The 22512-nt window shown below is 40.8% G+C and overlaps 1 protein-coding gene across 4 annotated transcripts in view; it reads left to right on the forward strand.

Annotated features, from left to right (window-relative positions):
- The window catches only part of adam19a (ADAM metallopeptidase domain 19a), a 355481-nt gene that overhangs the window by 243606 nt on the left and 89363 nt on the right, over positions 1-22512 (forward strand). For 3 of the 4 annotated variants that reach the window (XM_079669126.1, XM_079669128.1, XM_079669127.1), the window contains one exon: positions 3266-3342. The exons of the other annotated variant lie outside the window; for it this stretch is intronic. In XM_079669126.1, coding sequence (XP_079525252.1) covers positions 3266-3342 — 77 coding nt within the window. The remainder of the gene's footprint in view (positions 1-3265; positions 3343-22512) is intronic. 4 annotated transcript variants of the gene reach the window in all.

Raw genomic sequence — 22512 nt, forward strand, 5'->3', positions numbered from 1 at the left:
AGCGATAGCCTTAGAGGGCGAAGCCATATACGAAATAGAACAAAGCGATCCTTTCAATGCTGAGGCTTGGCCAATCGACCAATCGGGGAAACAAACAAGACGAACTGACACAGGACAGGGGAGAGACAGGTCTATTTAAACATGAGGTGAGTGGGAACAGGTGGAAGCAATCAGGGGCTAGGCAGACACTGATGATGGCGGGAAATACACACAGGGGGAGGAAGAAACAGGGCCCGAAATGAAAGACAAGAGGTAAGTACAAAATAAAACAGGAAATGACTCAATACATAAACATAACTAACACATTTGAAGATACACAACAAAACTACTTGTTTGAATGGAACTGAGAAACAAATTAAAACCTGGATACTGCGATTTTGAAAAAAGTATAATGTGAGATCTAAATCAGCATAAATACCGAAATAAATGTGAGGAGATTGTCCTTCTTGAATGTAAAAAAAAAAAATGTTGGTCTCCCTTTGGTCTTCATCAACAGTATTTAGCAAAGGCACAGTCCTCTTAAAGCGACATTCATTGAAGTTAGTTGATTAAAATCTTTTAAGACCAAAGTTATCAAAACCTTTGAAGACATATCACATCTCAAGCATTTTTGATGATAAGAGATGGTTGAGAACCCTGATTGGTCCTTTGATCAACTTGCTTAAAGTGGACCTATCATGCTATATTTGAAACATTTATTGTAGGGCCATAGCTATATAAAACATGTCTGACGTTTTTTTTCAAAATACCAAACAGACATGGCCATTTTAGCCATGCCTCATTTCGCTCTATTTGCTCTTTTCCAGCCCTGTTTTTGCAAGGGCTGATTCTGCTTTTGTGGCAGACTACAGCGCCACTTACAGACCTGGCATATGTACTATAGCGTCTCCAGCACTTAAGAGCGGTCTCTCATTCCCCTTATAGGCAAAATCTTCGACTATGCTTTCTGTCAAATGGTACACTTACAGCGTGTTGAGTGTTGAAAGAGTCCTCCAATACCACCAAAGAGCAGCATTACATTCAGGGAATGAACAACTGGGTTTTTAGGGATTATGTTGGACTACAATTATGTTTGATTTGCAAAAAAAGGTGAAATATTATCCAATAAATTGCATACAAGTTGTTGATAAAAACATGACCCTCTTGGGTGTGGTGTTCCACAGGGCAGCATTTTTGGTTTTCTTGCTTTTTCTTGCTGATGATGATTGCATAGATTTACAAACGGTTTATTGACAAACTTTGAGAAGACTGAGTACTTGTTTTATTGATAACATATATTTTCTATATTTTCATATATTATATCATCTTTGCGAGATAGCAGCTGTAATTACTGTCAAAAAACTACTTATATTTGGAATAGTTCATCTGACACATTAGACACATTTTAAAAGGTGTGCTCAAGTCTTTAGAGAGACGATTTTAGATCAAGTCAAGAAGATATTAATTTTACCAAGAGCTTTTTCAACGAGTTAAAAAGAAAGAAAAATACATAGAGCCATGGCTTTGCCAATACTGGTTTTACTAGGCTGACATCAATATTGATATATCAAATACATATGGATCTATCTTTCAGCATATACTGTAGCCTTTTGTAAAGCAAAAACTAAATGTTGAAATAATTATCCCTTAATACTTTTTTGAAGAATTGCAACAAAGAAATTGACCTAACAATAAAGTCGACATTGTTATATCAACCTTTCAGTGCTCTCTGGTGGATACACTATATAATGGAGAAACTTTTACTAAATTACCTAAAAAAAAGCCACTTGAGTTCAAATGTCCTTGTTACAACCAGGACAAATAAAGTGAACTTAAACTGTACAGAGCTTTAATAACCTTGGACCAACTTTAATCACAGTGTTTGAATTGCAAATGGGCTCCAGTCTCTGCATGTGGCAGCGCTTTCTGCTCGGTAAGCCTCACAGATGGCAGCTTTTCCCTACGCAGCTGAAACAAGTCCCACAGCCCAATCTCTTGGACTGCTTCCACATCACACCCTCTACCTGTAACACAATAATTGTTAGGGCTTGGCAGGGAGAGTTTGCGCTGACAATTGATTTGTATGTTGGCGTGAACACAGCACTCACGGCTGCAGCTGCTTCTGTTCAAATGAGACAAGAGATCACTTTATTCTCTGATGAGCTGACAGAGACTTTCGAATTGTCAAAAATTGAATGCAGGCATAATTTCAAACCTTGTGATGTTAAATCACTTTTCAACATTAAAAGCAAGTCTTTAGGCCCACAGGAAGAGTAGCTCTTAGAATTAATGAAAAGTGTGTTTTTACTTTCTTTTGTACTAGTAACAAAACTGTAGTGAGATGAGGGATCTCAGGAATGTATTTTCTTGGGCCTAGCATAGACATAGTGCTGACTAGAACTGATGTCAATAAGCAAACACAGACTGTCAAATGTGAATTATTTTAGGAAGATGTTGGTCTCACAAGAGGATACATTTGATTTCAATATGATTGACCTTGATTAAATGAATGCCTTATTTCTAATAATGTATTTGGTACATTCTGAAAATAGAAAAATGTTCAGTGAAATATATGATCTAATATACAAATACATTGTTTTATATTCTTCTAAGTTGCGGTATGTGTGTGTTTTTTTGCTGACTGCAGGTTTCATTTCTCAACTAAGAGTTTGCTTCTGCCAATCTCCTTATCGGGCCTTGATGTTGAATTGAACCTAGGAGTATACCTTCTGTGAATGGGTTAAAGTTCACTTATAGAACCTCAGATTTAGATACTATAGATACTAAACCCATTATTAATAACCGCCTAACACAAGGGTAAGGTTACATAAAGGGATGCAATGGTATGGAATAAAAAGCAGCCAGTAGTTGTGGTCGCTTCGCACACAGCTGTATGTTTTATTCTGTTATTTGTTGTCCACTCTGATCAGGGCACTGTGGAGACTTTGGCTTTTTGAAGAAGGCTCCAGCAGGGAGTCTCTGCAGGGCCACCTTCACAAACATGTGCCTCTTTTTATTGCAGTTCTTCAAATTCAGCCTTTGTTGTTCAAATCCTCATCGGGATGTTTGTGTGGCCAAGCTCCCACTCTCCTATGAACACCGTCGAGCCTGATTGATTCTTCATTGTTCAGATAGTGGTGTCTTCACCAGCAGCACAGGGTCTCCTTCAGGGACGCTCTCACACTGAGTCATCCAGCACATTGATTCATTGCTAGCTTCACATAAACATTATCACACCTTTAGAAGCGCTCCTCCCTGTATTGATTGCAATCATTTTCTCTTCCAGGATCACTGCTTCTACCATGGCCATGTGAGAGGACATCCAGAGTCCTGGGTGGCTCTCAGCACATGCTCAGGAATCAGGTAGGACACAATACTGTGACAGCGCTTCCTCTATCATGTCAGTGTAAGACTGCACTGACATGACCCTCACCAATAACAGTAGGTTACATACTTTATGTATTACTTCAAGTGATTTAGAATTTAAAATGATTCAGTTTAGTGTAAGACATTAAACTGAGGACACATCGCACTGTCTACGGCCATGGCAATGTCCCTGTTTTACTGCTAAAGATCAAAATGCCTAAACTCCCAATGTCAGAGCTCTTCTTTTTTCTTCAGATTGTCATGATAATATGTAATTTGATCCTCCTTGGGGATCCAGGCAGCAATTCTTTAAGTCTTACATTTTCACAGCCTCAGACCAATTTCAATGTGGAACGCCTTTTTAGTATTGAAGGCTCAGATTGAAGCCTTCTCCTCGCAGAGACGTACGTCCTGAGGATGTGAGTCCCAAAAAATATATTCATGGATTTGATCCAATAAAAGAGACATCAAGTAACAGCTCAGTGGGGCTTTAGCAGGAATGAATTTCAAAGCCGGTTTGGTAAATCAAACAGATAAAAGTTTCAGAAAGTTTTTTATTGCATGCTAAAGACATCTTTATGTTTCTCTACCTGAGAGGCTGGTACAGTGCTGACACTCCCTGGCACTCTGTGTCCCTCTGTCCTGATCTGGGCAGGGAGCCAGATGCTGCTTGTTGACAGCGGCTTTGATGGGAACAGAGCAGACGTGGGGTGGGGGGGGAGTAGAGATCTGTTGCTGAATTTAAATGCTTCCTAAATGTCCAGTCATTCACAGACCTGTCCCACTGTGATCTTACCCACAATGTTTGTTCTTGGCCTCAAAAACAAACCAAATTGAATGGAGCATTTTGACTTTGATTCAAGGGTGTAGTTAACAGATGGATGAATGTTATCCTTAGTGGCTGAGTACAAACACATTTTTCAGCCTTTTGTTCAACTCACAACATGAATCACCATATTGGAGTTTGATGTTAAATTAAACTATACATAAAGAGATATCCCATTCACATAGAAGGCTGTACAGCATGGGGATACATCTCATAAAGGAAATAAACTGGATACTTCAAATGACTTATTTGAATCTGTGGCCCACAGTCTTTCGTTGTTATTTTTTTTTATTTGGCCCATGCTATGCAGATCTCTACACATACACTTTGCAGGAAAAAGCAAATCGATATTTAAAGACTAACCTATCACCATCTAAAGTCATTTAGAAGTAAACAAAGGAGTCCAATGGAGGGGTTTCAGGCAGGAGGGAAAACAGAGATTTGAGCTTTTGCAGACCATTCACATGCACTAACACCTATAGAACACTCTACAGGAAAAGGAAATCCCAAAAGCAGAATAGACCTCTTTACCTGAAAATAAAATATTCATAGTTATATGGTTCTATGGTGGTTAGGTCAATTCTTTAGTAACAAGATAAGCTTAACTTCGTAACCACTTGCAAACAAATTCAACCATGTCACTGTTTACATCAGTGAATGGTGATCTTAAGAAGTGATATGTGTTTAAGGTCTCTGGAAATGTGCACGCTGAGTTAAAAGAGCACTTAGCTAACTCTCAATAGAGAGTAGAAAATACAAATGGATACAGCGGAACCAGAGACATCAGTTTTGATTTCATGAGTTCTTCTTCATTGTCTAAGCCTGGCGCCTACTCACAGGCCGTTTCTCAATCTCGAGGATGCTGGCTTGGTAGTTGCGTACTTCCAAGCCACTTCCTTCAGAAACGAAGCAAGTATGCTTCCAAGCGCCACGGCTTCGGAAAACGAAGAAGAATGGAACAGGCTAACAAGTGTGCCACTCTCTCTAACGGTTTCAACATAAACTGTACCGAAAATAAATTCCTCATGATGTCTATCTAATTATTAACTTATTTTACTTTCACGGAACACATTTTTGGTGACAACAAATGTAACAAAGTAACATATTTTCCAACACATGTTCTACGCCACTACATACTACATTTAAATGTGTGCTGCGTCGGTTCAGCCATTCTCCGCAAGGGTTTTTGAAATCGGTCCGTGCACAAAGCATTGTGGGGATTTTAAGGACGCGAAGTCTACCCATGTGCAGCCTCGAAATTCCCCCCAAACCAAGGACGCGGCCTCTGTGGAATTCCAAGTATGCTGGAGATTGGAACAGTACTTCGGCGGCACTCGATGACGTAGCATCCTTGAAATATTGGCTTGGAAGCCAGTATCCTCGAGATTGAGAAACGGCCACAGTTTAGCTCGGCTCATTAGCTGATTTGGCTGTATGATGCTAGAAGCAGCTAATGTAGCCTGGAGCCTGCATTAGAGATAATGAGCTACAGTGCAGGTTTTCCGTTAGCCGGTAATTACCGTTTTGTATCTGGTAAAATGTATTAAAAACCGGTAAATTCAAAACCTGCCATCAAAATGTCCGGTAATAATTAGGGATGCTACGGTCGATCGGCCGCCGGTCATTATCGGCCAATATTCACTCTTAATAGTTTGATCGGTGCTCTCTATAAAGGCCGATCAGGAGAGCTACATCTGATCGATATGGACATAAAGCCGAGTGAAGTGTAACCGGACGCGAGAGAGAGATCAAATCAGCTGCTCTGAGACACGCAGCTCTGCATGATCACCTGAAGCCCCGCCCACTGTTTAGCGAGCTGCATGAGAAACCGACGGGCTGTCAGGAGAGAGAGGAAGGGAGAGAGGAAAAGAGAGGATCCGTGGCCGTTTCTCAATCTCGTGGATACTGGCTTCCAAGCCAATATTTCAAGGATGCTACGTCATTGAGTGCCGCCGAAGTACTGTTACAATCTCCAGCATACTTGGAATTCCACAGAGGCCGCGTCCTTGGTTTGGGGGAAATTTCGAGGCTGCACATGGGTAGACTTTACGTCCTTAAAATCCCCACAATGCTTTGCGCACGGACCAATTTCAAAAACCCTTGCGGAGAATGGCTGAACCGACGCAGCACACATTTAAATGTAAGTATGCAGTGGCGTAGAACATGTGTTGGTAAATATGTTACTTTGTTACATTTGTTGTCACCAAAAATGTGTTCCTTGAAAGTAAAGCAAGTTCATAATTAGATAGACACCGTGAGGTATTTATTTTTGGTACAGTTTATGTTGAAACCGTTGGGGAGAGTGGCACACTTGTTAGCCTGTTCCATTCTTCTTTGTTTTCCGAAGCCGTGGCTTGGAAGCATACTTGCTTCGTTTCTGAAGGAAGTGACTTGGAAGTACGCGACTACCAAGCCAGCATCCTCGAGATTGAGAAATGGGCCGTTTCTCCCGTGTTATTATCCAAAGTTAATGTAAACTTTTGAATAATGTTCTTCATCTACTACGAGTAGTTTCTTTGAATGTAATAATTATGTTGTTTGTAGTTTGTGGAATATTTTATTAAAAAATGAATCTGAATGTTTCGATCTGTTACGATTATAAACTGAAGTGATATAAAAATGAGCCCCATTAACTGAGTTTTAAACATCAGCATATCCGGTCCTAGTCCGGTAATTACTTGCTAACGGAAACTCTGCTACACAATTCTTATTATGTCCAACATGACCGGTAAGTTTCAAATTTTTCCGACAAAATAGATTCTGTCCGGACATTTGACCGGCAAGAAAACATCCTAGCGAAAACCCTGCTACGGGCTAACTTTCTAAAGCATCACCTCCATCATTTTATTTTCAAACCTGCAGGCCTAACTGAGGCTGACTCTAGGACATTTATCAGACTTCACAAAATGCTCCCTTTGAGACACAGCAGGCTTTACAACTTGATTCACATGTTCAGTAAGATTCATGGAAACACAATCTGATGTGTACAATTGTTTGGATTTAAAAATATATTTTATGCTGAAACTCTTGGTTTCTACAAACAAAACAAAAGTTTAGTTTGAACATCAAAACAGTGCTAGTTGTGCTCCACATCAACAGTCCCTTCAGACTGCTGCAAAGAATAGAGGAAGGTAAAGGTTCCCGAACATTCGTACTGCAATAACACTTCTGTATTATTATTAGAATTGTATTATGATGTTTACATTCACATTGAATTCCCTTGAAAGAGGCACTATTATGCTTTTTGGAGTGTTCCGTCTCCAGTAGTGTGCTCTAGGTCTCTGTGCATGTCAATGGTCCGCAAAGGCTAAAATCCCTGTATTCCCTCCAGAGGGAGTTTATATGAATATCAGAAGAATTTGAAATGAAACATTCTGCACAACAATGAAAGAGGTTTGGAGTGATTTAGCAGGAAAAAAGAATGTCCTTCTGGAAGCGTATTACTTTGTATGCTCTTTGAACATGTACTCTACAAGGCAACAGTGGTATAATACAATATGAATCAACAACATCTTTCATAATCCTCATGACTCAACCGTTTGGCCCTGTCACACTCATTGTGAGAATGTGATTTAAGAGTTGACTGGGAGAAAAATGATTGAATTCCTGGTATCTGGATAGGATGTGTTCATAAGGACAAAAGATTGAAATAAGAATATTTATTGTGCCTCAGTGCTGTATGAAATACCCAGCCACCCGAGAGCAGGGGTATTCAACAAAAATTCAACAAGGTCCAGTTAGAGAAAATCTCCAGATGCAAAGGTCCAGAACATCAAAATGTCTAAGTTGCTTTATGAACTAGTGTGATATATATTGAAGTAGCCTGTAGCTTTATCAACGTATGCATGTAATTAACAACTGACTGCCAATCAAATAAAGAAAGTACAATTCAAAAACAACAACATTTGTTGTCAATTAACATTGAACTATACAGATATACAGTAAATACTGTGGATATGTGTAATGTTCCTCTCGTGCTGCATTTAAAAATAAAATAGAGAAAATAAATAAAATAGCTTTTGAAAATATGTGCATCTTAAAAGTGCTTAATTTTAGATAAATAAAATAAAGTGTAGCAGCAGCTTGAGTCTCCCTTTCTCTTTGTTAACCATTTCACATCATGACTTAACAGTTTCAGATGATTATAGAACAATATCAGTCTTTACACATCATAACAATTGAACAGTTTTAAAGTTTCTCTTTCTGTTCCTCTTATATTGCAGTCCCTCACTCACTTTGTTCTATTCAGTTTGAGAATTGAGCTGGAGCCCATCCTGCCAGGAGTTTAAATCTGGGCTGAAATGGTGTCAGGGCCATTCTCATAGACACATGCGGGTGCTCATTGGTTTGCCTCGGTTAGCCTGCCCTGGAACGATATTTAGGGCCCGAGCACGGAGCGCTAGGACCCAACGGCGTCCTAGCACGAAGTGCGAGGAAACCTATTGTTATTGGTGGTATTATTAGGGCCCGAGCACGGAGCGCTAGGACCCAACGGCGTCCTAGCACGAAGTGCGAGGAACCTATTGTTCTCCGTGGTATTATTAGGGCCCGAGCACGGATGTGCTAGGACCCGACGGCGTCCTAGCAGGAAGTGCGAGGAAACCTATTGTTATTGGTGGAATTATTAGGGCCCGAGCACGGAGCGCTAGGACCCAACGGCGTCCTAGCACGAAGTGCGAGGAACCTATTGTTATTGGTGGTATTATTAGAGCCCGAGCACGGATGTGCTAGGACCCGACGGCGTCCTAGCACGAAGTGCGAGGAAACCTATTGTTATTGGTGGAATTATTATTATTATTATTTTTAGTCACCATCTTTCCTGTTTTGAGGCCTTTAGGATGCTGACAAAGTTGTATAATTTTGCACGGACGCCAGGACCCGTAAAAATTGCAACATTCTGGAGTCAATGGGTTAAAAATATTCCAACGTGCTCAATAGCGCCACCTATCAAAATCCCATTTCGGAATAAATTTAAAAGTCGCACCGTAACTCCGAATGACCTGACATTTTGCACAAATATCCGGGTGGACCTGCTCTACAAATAATCCTCTTGGAACCCTAAGCTCCGCCTCCATTTTTGTTCTTCTAAATTAGCATAATGTTCAAAACAGTTAAATATTCACTTAAATTTCAATTTTCAGTTTTTCAACACCAAACTTCATATCCAGCATTGGTGGAGGGTCAGACACATTACCGTAGAAAATGAGTATGTTAGGACGATAAATGTTTCCGCCGTCAATCATCATTTTAGACATACTCTCAGGGTGACTACAAACTCAGATTTAAAGTGTCGCAAAAAATTCAGAATGTGGGCGTGGCCTATACTTTTTTTTTTTATTGTGATAGCATAAAATGAGCTTCGGACGCAAAACTTGGGACACACGTCAGAGCCCACAACCTTTCCGAGAATGTAAAAAAAAACGTAATTCTTCTAAAAGACTGCTCACTAGCGCCCCCTATTGTGTGGTAGTCACATATAGTTTCTCAGAACTTCACGGATTTTGGCACAGACATTCCTCATGGAATTGCGGACATATTTGTAAATAGATTCCATTAGCCCCGCCCCCCAGGAAGTCGGCCATTTTGAAATATGTGCGTTTTTCATGCATTTTAAGCACATTCTTGCGAACTCCTCCTAGGGGAATGATCGGAAAAATTCCAGTCCAGGACACGTTCAGCCCCTATCCAATATGATACTTAATTGCAGAGCACATTTTTGAAAAATCACTCGTGGAGGTCGTAAGCTAACAGCGAATACACCATTTTTGATGATTTACATTGCGTAAATTGCTCCAAACTGCTCGCATTTCATTTTTCCGATATTCACAAAACGCTGTATACACATTACTATTATGATTGCACACATATTTCAAATTGCCTTCTATTAGCCCCGCCCCCCAGGAAGTCGGCCATTTTGAAAAATGTCCGTTTTTCATGCATTTTAAGCACATTCTTGCCAACTCCTCCTACGGGAATGATCGGAAAAATTCCAATCCAGGACAAGTTCAGCCCCTATCCAATATGATACTTAATTGCCGAGCACATTTTTGAAAAATCACTCGTGGAGGTCGTAAGCTAACAGCGAATACACAATTTTTAACGATTTACATGTTGCAAATTGCTCCAAACTGTTTGCATATAGTTTTTCCGATATTCACGAAACGCTGTATACACATTGCTATTATGATTGCACACATATTTCAAATTGCTTTTCATTAGCCCCGCCCCCCAGAAAGCTGGCCATTTTGAAAAATGGGTGTTTTTCATGCATTTTAAGCACATTTGTGCTAATTCGTCATAGGGAAATGATCGGAAAAATTCCAATCTTGGGCAACTTAAGCAGATATCCAATGCGATGCAACATTGCAAAGGAATAGTTGTTCGCTTGAACATGGAGCCCGTAAGCTAATGGAGAATGTACCATTTTTGACCATTTATATGTCACATACTACCTTAAAGGGGACCTAAAAACAGGGCTGCAACGCATTTGATACATGTGGATTCTGATTTGCACCTCTATGATGTCACTCCACCTGTATGGTCAACTCTCCACCTATCAGGGGAATGAGAGGTTGCAGTGGCATGGCAACAACATAGCAACAGCATGGCAACAGCATAGTAACATGACCCTTGTGCCTCGCCCCCTCCTTTCCAGGGGGAGGGGTGTCAGCTCCAGCTCATGCAAAGACAGAGCTGGAGTGAGGCAAAATGAGGCATGGCTAAAATGCATGATCTGTTTGGTATTTTTTTTTAAACTTATAAATATACCTTATATAGGTATGGTACCACAATATATTATTCAAATATAGCATGATAGGTCCCCTTTAAGCTACTGAGACCCGCCTGTCTGCCTGCACCTTCAACTCTCACACAAACACACACACACACACACACACACACACACACACACACACACACACACACACACACACACACACACACACACACACACACACACACACAACCACACTCACACAACCACCCCTACACATTGTACAACTAACACAAAGAGCTCCTAAAGAATATACTAAATATCAGGGTACAGCTCTTGTATATTTTATTATATGAAGCACTATGGTTTCATGAAAAATATCTACTGTTTATTTGTAGATATTTCCTAAAGTCTACAAATAAAGTGTGAAATGTAGGCCTGTTACATATATTATTGAGCCATATATATTATACACACTGATCTGCTTTCTGCACTGACCTCAGCAGCTGTTCTCACTGTAAACATCGTGTCACAATGAAAGCAGTTGTATTGAAAAAAAAATAGCCTAACATCCAGGGGAGATGTGATTAGTGAGTAAACAAACGGTAAAGGGCAGAAAGTCTGATACACATTTAACCATCTTAAATAACTTATAATCACAACGGGAACCGTTTGCAGAGCTGTGCTTCGTTGACATAAGTCCAGCCATGCGTCACGCCTCTTTTAAACATCACTGTTGGCTGAAATCGTCTCAGGAGAATACTTCAGTGTACCCTCGGTTATAGCTCCTCTCGAGACACTCCTCTCTCCTCTCTCCTCTAAATCAGTATATCCTCGGTTACGGCTCCTCCAGACAGCCTCCTCGATAATCGATCCTCAACGAGCCTTTAGAGAAATTTGTTTTCCTTCGAGACGGCGCGCCGACATCCATTTCCGGGTCGCTGCCGGAGGACCTGGGAGCCTGGGACGCGAAAATTAGAGAAATGACAAACGGCTCATTTCTGAAGACTCGCTCGCGTCTGCTTGACGCCGGGATGACCGGCTGCCCTCCCCAACAGGCGAGGGCCCGCTCATCACTGCGCGCACAAGTGCGACCGCAGTTTTAATTAATTTTGATCCTGGTGGACTGATCATATTGGGCTCTTAGACTGCTTATTGTTTGTGACCTCAGTTCTGACTTGAGAGGGAATGTTTGGTCAAACACTTTGTGTTTTGTCTCATAGTGGCGTTTTGGCACTTTTAATGAGCGCCACGGTCTCTGAACAAATGAGACACACTGGTTCTGTGCTCCCAGTGGGCAGGATGAACATGAATGAGTCCACTCAGGATTAAAAGCTCTGTTCTCACTGTCTTCTTTCCTCTTCTTGGAGAGCGCCATGTTTAATTAATTATTTGTCTCTCCTGTCTGCCGCTAACATGCCTGTTCACTCTCCTCTCCGCTTCTCTCCCTGTATCTCTGATTATTATCTTCTCTCACTTTCCTCTCCGCTTCTCTCTGCCGCTCTCTCGTCTCTTCTTCTGTGATTCTCTCCCTGTATCACTCGCCCGTCTCTTTCGCCAACTGTTGGCGGCGGTTAAAATAGAATCGCTCCGTCAAAATTGGGCTAGTTGCACAAGATGGCGTCTATCAACTTCCGGCGGCTGGGTGTGAGCCCGAGTACTTCCGGTCTTCGCCATCACTCACTGTACGGAGGCTCAGTCATTGGTACACATTTATTTATAAAGCTATGTTGGGCAAACTCCCGTATTACATCTGTTCACTGATAAAGCAGAAAGTTGCAAGCAGCTATTGTCTGAGATCGCATGATGTAGTCTTGTTAGATGTGCCAAGAGTCAGGACTGTCTTAGGTAAGACAGCTTTTATGTGCGCAGCTCCACTTGCTTGGAACAGTCTACAGCTAAAATTGAAATTGAGCAATTTTATTTCTCTGAATGTTTTTAAAGCACGTCTAAGTGAAATGCTTTCTGAAACTATGGGTATTTGTAAATGTTGATAAGTATGTAAATATGTTGTATGATATCCTCTATTGTTTGTTTTTATGTTGTTTTATGTTTCATGTGGAACTTAAATTGCTGCAGGTCTCCCTTGTAAAAGAGATCTATGATCTCAAGGGACCAATCTGAATAAATAAAGGTTTGAAATGAAATGAAACATTAGTGTACCACACAGAGGTCGCGTTAACCGAATATATTCCGTCTATGACGGATTTTTTTTAACAATGACGGAAAAATCTGAAAGCAGTCCGTCATTTTGACGGATTAGAACAAACACAGAACAGTGCAACGTTATACCGCTATGTCATTTCCAGACCTAACTTTGCCGTACAAATCATTGACATGTCTGGGAGTTTTTGCTTTACGCTGTTGCGTGCTCCCGCGAGGTGCAGTGGGCATGCATAACACCGGTGTTGTGCCAAATTATGCACTCCCGGCGTGAAATGCACCCCTTGTCATGAGAACGCGCATTTGAAAAGGATACGTTTACACCTTAAAACGATGCTTAAAACGAAAAGTAAACGTCCAGGGTTTTTTAATGGTAATTTGCAGTCGTTTAGTGGTAGGCTAGCAAGTCATGATTCTTGTGTTTAGACTTTTCGCTCCGTATTTTGATGGTTGGGGTGTTGCAATATACGTTGATCAGGGGGTGTGACGCTGACACATTATTTGTTGACGCACAGGTGGCCCGAGGGGACGACATGAGCCGAGGGACCAGCTACCACTAAACGACTCACAGTCTGAAAATGACCATTAAAAAAAACCTGAACGTATACTTTTCGTTTTGAGGTCTAAACGTTTCATTTAGAAATGTGCGTTCCCGTGACACGGTGCGCATTTCGGTGGGGGTGCATCATTTGACACAACACCGGCGCTAACAGTTCACAACCCCCCCCCCCCCCCCCCGTTGACAATTGATTGAGCGTGCTCTTCCCCCCGTCAGTTGTGTACAAACCGACGGGTAATAATGGATTTTGACGGAAATGTTATGATCCTGTCCGTCAAAATGACAGACAGCAAAAAAGTCTAGCGCAACCTCTGGTACCACACTACATCATATGTTATCATATTGTGGATTTATTATATTATGTATTGTCCTATGTTATTTTTGTGTGCATTTGTTTTGAGGTTATAATTCATTAGTTATATATAATATATATATATATATATATTAGTTATATTCATTAGCCGATTCTTTTGAAAATGAAAAATGGAAAATGAGCCAAATGCAGTAGCATTTAGATGCACTTCAACCAAAACCCAGGCAGTGATAAAGCGCACCATTTGTAAAGGCAAACTATCCTTTAAAGCAGGGTCAACAAATAATCTCCATCGCCACTTAAAAACACAGTATCTAATATAAAGAGTTGCGTGAATTTCATTCAAGGCAAGACAACTTTATTTACTTAACACATACAGAGGGTAAATTCAAAGTAGTACATTCACTGACATGGATATGGCGCCACCTTGTGTCATGTTTACAAAGAAGATTATTGACATTAGGTCTGGCAATACAGTCAATCATTATCCTGGTTATTATTTCGCTTATTTTCCCTTCAAAGAGCCATAATTCCCATCACTAATTGCTGCCCAGGCTTAGGGTCCATGTGGAGAGGTGCATCAGAAGAGTCAAAGAGAACAAACTATTTGACAAAGCCATACCACTGTCTGTGTGTGGAAGCATTGAGGAGCTCTTCAATGTGGCTTGCTTCCTGGTCAACTACCAGAACGGACCGCTGGTAAAAGCATGGGCAAGCCTGGTCAGCAATTAGTGATGGGAATTATGGCTCTTTGAAGGGAAAATAAGCGAAATAATCACCAGGATAATGATTGACTGTATTGCCAGACCTAATGTCAATAATCTTCTTTGTAAATATGACAGAAGGTGGCGCCATATCCATGTCAGTGAATGTAGTACTTTGAATTTACCCTCTGTATGTGTTAAGTACATAAAGTTGTCTTGCCTTGAATGAAATTCACGCAACTCTTTACCAATGACTGAGCCTCCGTACAGTGAGTCATGGCGAAGACCGGAAGTACTCGGGCTCACACCCAGCCGCCGGAAGTTGATAGACGCCATCTTGTGCAACTAGCCCATTCCCCTATTAATGTATTGATTATTGGTCCGGGTCCGTATAGGTAGGCATCTGGGTCCGGATCCGGATCGCGGTCCGCCTGTTGCTGACCCCTGTCCTAGAGGTATTTCGGGTGCATTTCAGGCTTTTCTTTGGAATGGCCAAAATGCACGACCCCGCAGCCCTCACAGAAACTGATGATTATGGAAAAGAAAAATCTCATAATTTCATAAATGTCCCTTTACCATCTGCCAGGATAAAACATTTTCGGATCAGGTTTCTGCATTCTTCTCTGTTTTTATCTGCAGCTCTGTGTATTTTATTTCTATTTCCCCAACAGTTTGCTGCTCATCTTCCCTGTTGGCCACTCTCACGCCTTAATGAGGTGTTGTGTTAAGAATCAGAATGGAAACATGGTTTTAGGGAAACTTGTTAAACGGTCTTGGGCACATAATGACTTATGAGAAAAGCTTCAGCATGTTCTTAGAAGGCTCAGCCCATACGTCAGCAGAGAGGAGGAACACAGTGCCAGCAAACAAAAACACATCTGATTCTCTTTGTTGCTTTGTGTCTGCTCAGAAAGAAACAAGAACTCTGACATGCTGTTCACAGACAAATGATATGGCATGAAGCACGGCGTGCAGAGCACTCTATTCTTTTCCAATGTCAGGACAGGGATTGATACTCAAGAAAGAAATACAACACTTCAATATTTCAGAATCTATTGGCAACAGCAGAAAGACTTCTCAGAAATCAGACTCAGTATTACTTTAATGATCCCAGGGGGAATTGGTTTTCACGACAGCCGCTCCCTTTTAAAATGAATAAAATAGAATTTGTTTTATATATTATATAAACACAAGGAGTACAAATGTGTTATGAAAGATAAAATACTATATATAAGCACGAGTAATTAAGTTCATATTTTGTGTAAAGATAAAAACTAAATATAAAATAGTTTATAAATATTTAAATTGATTATACACATCTCCTTTTCAGGTATGGTTTTCTGGGATCACATTTATACAGTTTCAATTAAAGCACAACTGAGTTCAACTTGAGACATTTTTCAGTTGGAAAATAAACTTGTCATCTGGGCCCAGGAGTTCAAAACTTTTAATCTCAATCAGATCCGATCAGATTTTGAAATCCCATTTTTTGTGATCCAGGATCAGACAAGTCGGCCAGATTTTGTCCCTGGAGTTCAAAGCAATTCAGGATAGGATCAGCCTGATCCAGATTACGATTTTTCAAGATGACTAGATCCTGAATATCAGTGCTTTAATCCTACCGATCGCCATCTAGTGGACATGAAAAATAATACAAGGAAGACAAGAGACCACATTGCAGACATCTATTGTCCGCAATTACTTTTGAAAGGTGATGACAGATGGACTTTTTTTTTGTTGAAGGTATTTTTTCTTTAATCTAAATTACATTTGTGATTGACAATCTTTGTTGTGATACTTTCATGAAGATAAACATTTATGTCATCAACATTTGGTTGAAAACAAAATAGGCCACCACAAACGTGACCAAAAAATGAAAAATAAAATAGATTTGCCATGAAGGCTAAAAATGGTGTATTATTTCAGTTAACAAACTTTGCCATCTTATTTATATTGAAACATATTTTTAAATAAATGGTACAGTAAATTTTGCTCTGGAAATCCACCCCTCTGGTGGGATCAGGATAATCCAGTTTTTTGGGATCAAACTGATCCCAATCCTGTGTTGTCGTTTTGAACTACCCGTTTTGAAGATTTGATCCAGATTAAAGCTTGGATTGGATTTCCTGATCTGGTCGGATATCAAAGTGATCCTAATCCTGTTTTTTGGTTTTGAACTCCCCAAAATCCAAATCTGATCTGATCCGATAGGGATTAAAAGTTTTGAACTCCTGGGCCCAGTTGATCAATTATTTCTCCGTTGCCTAGTTTTACTATATATTTCTAACTGCCTTGTATATATTTAAAATAAATAAATAAACATGTGATTTGAAACACGCTCAAGAATGAGTATATAGAGTATTTTTACGATCCAATGTCAATTCTATGCGTGTATGAGCCGTGTGATGTGTGTCGCGTGATGCAGCAATTTACAGACTAGAACAAAGTATATCTTATATATGTGATTAGATAGAAAGTAATATATAACATAACTCTCTTAGCCCATATGAGGTTTACTTAACAAATGTATTCTGTTACAATTAGAATACAACCAGTATCTAATCTGAGTAGCACAATATAAAAGTATTGTAACCTTGATAATGTAATCCCTGTTACTATAAATGTAATCCGTTACTCCCCAAGCCTGCATATAATATATTTTATTTTGAAAGTAAGTTCACTGGTGTCTCTGGATATCCTGCTAATAACACTTTGCTACCAGTATTACTTTTAGTGAGTCCTATAAATACTTTATTACAATGTATTTGTATTCAAATGAGACTTATTGTAGAGAAGTAAAGGTTGTCTTTTGTTAAAGTGATATTGCTCGGTCAACCTGTATGTCTGCACTTGATTACAAACCTGTCACTGTGTTAATCACAGCGCATTACACTCCATCAATACAACTCATTCCCCCTCATCATTGAGCTTGGATTGGCTTCTCATTGACAAGAAGGTACAATTGTTTCATATTCATCTTTAAAGCTCTACTGTTAAAGCTGCTAAACTTTCTCACATTGTTCTCTAATTTAAATCTTGTCTACCTGATCGAGCAGCGTTAAACAGCTTTAGGTCAAATGTGGCCTTTAAATGGAATAAACTCCAAACTGCTAGATTTCCCTTTGGAGTTGTAAGTCTAGTATCTTATCACTTTAGCAACTGTTGAAACACTGAGTTTATTTCTGATACCTTGAACACAAATGGATAAAGGAAAGTGCATTTCAGTGCTTCGAGAAATGACTGGATATTGTAACATGTTAGTCCCAGAGTTGTTCGCTTTAAAGATGAAACACAGACTATTGCTTTGCTCAGAAGCTGCTGTAGTTTTTAAATGAGAGAACTGACATTCCCATTCAAATCAACATGGCATTCTCGTTCAAATCAACATGGCATGGTCAAAGTGGCCGCATGGGGCTCCCTTAGCTAACCCTAAATTAACCCCAACATAAAACTTCAGGTGACATCAAGCCTAATGTCACTTTAAACATATGATTTTTATTTTCTGATCAGTGATTGATCAATGATACACTTTTTTACTGCATGTCCACTTCCCTTCAGATTTCAAATGGCCTATAGACTGCTGATACATTCTCCAATTGGCCATCATAAAGCTATACTGGAAAAAATAAACTTAGGTAGTGCTAAGATATGAAGATGGACTAAAATGATGTCAAACAACAATAAAAATGAGCTAAGGGTTAGGGTAATCTGAAACGAACAATCCTTTATTTGTCCCACAGTGTGCAAAGTGATGCAGATATAAAAGCAAAGGAAACAAATTGTAAAATAAAAACAAATGGGTACGGTACACACATCCATGGTAACAATAAGTAAGTGGCAGCATTATAGAGAAAGTAAACAGGAAGCATCTGAGATTAAGACAGTTCAATCTGGAGCAGAGGTGGCGCTAGACTTTTCCACTGCCCGTCATTTTGACGGACAGGATAGTAACATTTCCGTCAAAATCCATTATTACCCGTCGGTCTACTCTGTACACAACTCTGACGAAATGACGGACTGCTTACAGATTTTTCCGTCATTGTTAAAAAAAATCCGTCATAGGCGGTTAACGCAACCTCTGATCTGGAGAGACTTAATTTTTGATTAAAGAACATGTAATGACATGTGTGTGATATGATAGAAATGTTAATAGTGTTTGGAGGAGGATGGGGTGGAGACGGGCCACAGAATAAACCCCTGAAATCACAGCTGACTGCAGGAGAGAGGAGAACAGAGTTCAAGTTTGACTGCAGCGTGATGATTGGCTGCTGGAGATGGTGGTGAAATATTATAATAAGGGGCTGATTATAGAGTGGTGCAGGGATGACGTATTTACCTGGAAGTAAGCTGTGCATGGGTGCCCTCAACAAAAAAGCAATGGGATTTCTCCATAGGATTTTGGAAAATAGCTCTAAATAAGGTCTGTGGATAAATGCACGTTTTGTTCAGCCGGATAATATCCACATGTCTACCCTACTTTTATCTTTTTCTAATCATAAATTTAATCGCCAGAAGCAAAATGCTAACGTTATGCTATAAATGAACTACAGCAGGGTCGCACGACTTCAACGTCACGCCAACAAAAAATATATATATTTTGGAAAAAAGTCAACGTTTTTTTGAAGGCTGGGATTTCTAATGCTGCGCGCGCAGTCACCGTTTGCTGCGTCCTGGGTAGGAAGCGTCTTGGGCGTTGTCACGACAACGTCGTCATGACAACGCCCAATGTCATGATAACGTGCTGCCTTACGTTATCAGTATTTACCGCTCATTCATTCAAATCGTAAACATGGCGAAACGTAGGTATGATTCTGAATATATTAAGTATGATGTATTTTAGTATTTTCATACATTGAAGATAAAAGAGAGGAACCAAAACCTCAGTGTGTTGTTTGCTGTGAAATACTGGCACGAGAGAGCATGAAGCCGTCAAAAATGAAGCGGCATTTGGAAAAGAAACACTCCGCTTATAAAGATAAACCTGTTGAGTTCTTTCAAAGACGACTTACAGAGCTGAGGACATCGCACCAGTGCCTGACCTCTTCATGTTCGAAACAAGAGCAGGCCCTCCATGCATCTTACCTCGTAGCTCAGCGTATTGCAAAGAGCAAAAAGCCCCACACCATTGCAGAGGACCTTATTTTACCTGCCGCCATCGTCATGGTCAGAGAGCTGCTGGATCAATCTGCGGCGGATAAACTGAAGACCATACCACTGTCAAACGATACAATCAGTAGGCGGATTGGAGACATGTCCGATGATATTCAACAACAGACCACAGCTCGCATCAAGGCAAGTGCTCACTTTGCATTACAGATGGACGAGTCCACAGACATCGCGAGCCATGCTATTTTACTTGTTTATGTGAGGCATGTGTGGGAAGGGGACTTACAGGAGCAATTTCTCTGCACTAGAGATCTTCAAACTACTACAACTGCGGAGGACATTTTTAGTTCTGTGGACTTGTACTTGGGTTCGGTGGGCCTAAACTGGGATCTGTGTGTCGAAATCACAACTGATGGCGCTGCCTCTATGACTGGAAAACATTCAGGGGTGGTGAAGAGAATACTAGAAAAAGCCCCTAATGCGACTTGGCAACACTGTTTTTTGCATCGAGAGGCTTTAGCAGCAAAGGACATGGTCCCAGTGCTTCATGAAACATTGAAGGATGTCGTCAAAGCGGTGAACCACATTAAACGCAGCGCAAAGAGCACCCGGTGCTTTCAAAAGCTGTGCCAAGACCTGGGCAGTGAGCAAATACATGTGCTGTATCATGCAGAAGTTTGCTGGCTTTCAAGGGGAAAGGTACTCTCATGCTTCTACGAGCTTAGAACAGAAATCGCAGCCTTCTTTGCGCAGAACAGATCGCCTCTTGCTGACATGTTTAGTGATGATGTGTGGCTCGCACGAGTAGCTTACCTTGCTGATGTGTTTGAACATTTAAACACATTAAATGTTTCAATGCAAGGGAGGGGACACAATGTGTTCGAACGATGGGAGAAAATCGAGGCGTTCAGAAAAAAGATCGCCTTGTGGGCAAATCATGTTTCCAGGGAGAGGCTGGATATGTTTCCAAATGCATGTCATGAGGCAAAAGAACTGAACACTTCAGGCAAAAATGCCCCGAATGAAACTATCAGGGCACATCTAAGCAAACTGCAGGATCGGTTCAACGAGTACTTCCCTGAGAAACACGGGGATGATGACTACAGTAGGTACGGGATCCTTTCGGAGTCGAAATGGAAAGCGTCACGTTGCCGAGCAACGAAGAAAGTCAGCTGGTGGAGCTGTCATGTGATCTGTCGCTGAAAAAAAAATTCACTGAGCTAACCCTGCCCCAGTTCTGGTGCAGTGCTGTGATTATTGAGTATGCATCCCTCGCCACACATGCAATCAAAATCATCCTGCCATTCAGCACTACCTATCTCTGTGAAAGTGGCTTCTCAGCTATGGTCCAGCTGAAGACAAAGCAGAGGAACAAATTGAACATTGAGCATGACCTCAGAGTTGCTTTGTCTACCATCACCCCAGACTTTGAGACCCTTGTCAGGAACAAAAAGCATCCCCAAGCTGTCCCACTAGTTCCCCCCAAACTAAGATGTGTTACAGTAAGTTCAGTAAATGCTGACACTAAATATTTCTCACAATACAATGATGATGTTGTTGTTGTTTAAAAAGCATGCCTGTATATGTACTTTTTACTATTATTCGTTTTAATCACTCTGTCTGTGCTGTTATTTATTTATTATTTATCATCATAACTATTTGTTTATGGGATATTTGCACTCTTTATTTAGTTGTTTATTTCTTAAAGTGCAACTTCCAGGTTAAAGACACCTGTGAATAAATGTGTAGGAAAATGATGAAGACACTAGATTTTCAAAAAAATATACAAAAATATACACTACAGTGACATCTGGCGTCGTTTTTGTAAGAAATGTTCACTTCCGCATAAAAAAGCCTCGGCACGTGACCTCCCGCGTGTGACGTAACACGGGGGACACAAGGGGGAGAGCGGCCGGTGTAACGTATTAATAAACATGGATCCCAATGTTAGTTTCAACACAGAAGACACAGAAGAAGTTGAACATGAATATTCAAATGCATATGACGGACCACAACCTTATAATTATGAGCCTGCTAGGCGTCCAAGAGACCAGGAGCAGCCAAGGATTAGAAGAAATAACGGCCATCGGAGAGAAATTGAGCTGTGGTGTGAGGAGAACCAGTGGAGAACTGGGCAGCTATCTTGGTGAGTGACCGGCGTTAGCTACAGAATGTTAGCTAACGTCACATCACAACATTGTAAAGTTAGCTATCATATATCAGGCTATAACTAAAGTAACATTGATAATATAGTAACGTTACTGGCAGGACTGTTGATACTGATCCATAACAGAAACTAATGCGCAAGTATCAGCCGTATCTCGCGTTACCTAATGCAACTCCACACTACGGTGCTGTGTACCGGAGGAGAGACGCGAGATACGGCTGATACTTGACGATCTAGCGGAGAAAGGTTGTGGAGCCTCCGTTGATATGCCGTTGTAAATGGCTTGATGGAAAGCAGGTGTGTAGTCGGGGAGGGTGCACAGCTGATTGCAGCAGGTGAGTGGAGGTTGAGCCAGGAGGCAGGAGTGACAGCCACCACGCACACACAAACAACACAGACAGGGGGAAACAAACAAACACAAAGGAGACGGCTGGAGCAGTACAGCCACCACAGCGTTACCTAATGCAATGTCTTACGGTGCCATGTACCGGAGGGGAAAGAGAGAGAGCAGCGAAGGGGGGGGAGAGAGAAGTAATACGGTTTCCTGATAAAGCTGTGGAGAGTATGTGCTGCAGGGAGGTGGATGCACAACGCATCCAGGAACGAACGCTAGCTCC

Source organism: Notothenia rossii (assembly GCF_949606895.1).
Source record: "Notothenia rossii genome assembly, chromosome: 3".
Lineage (NCBI taxonomy): Eukaryota > Metazoa > Chordata > Actinopteri > Perciformes > Nototheniidae > Notothenia > Notothenia rossii.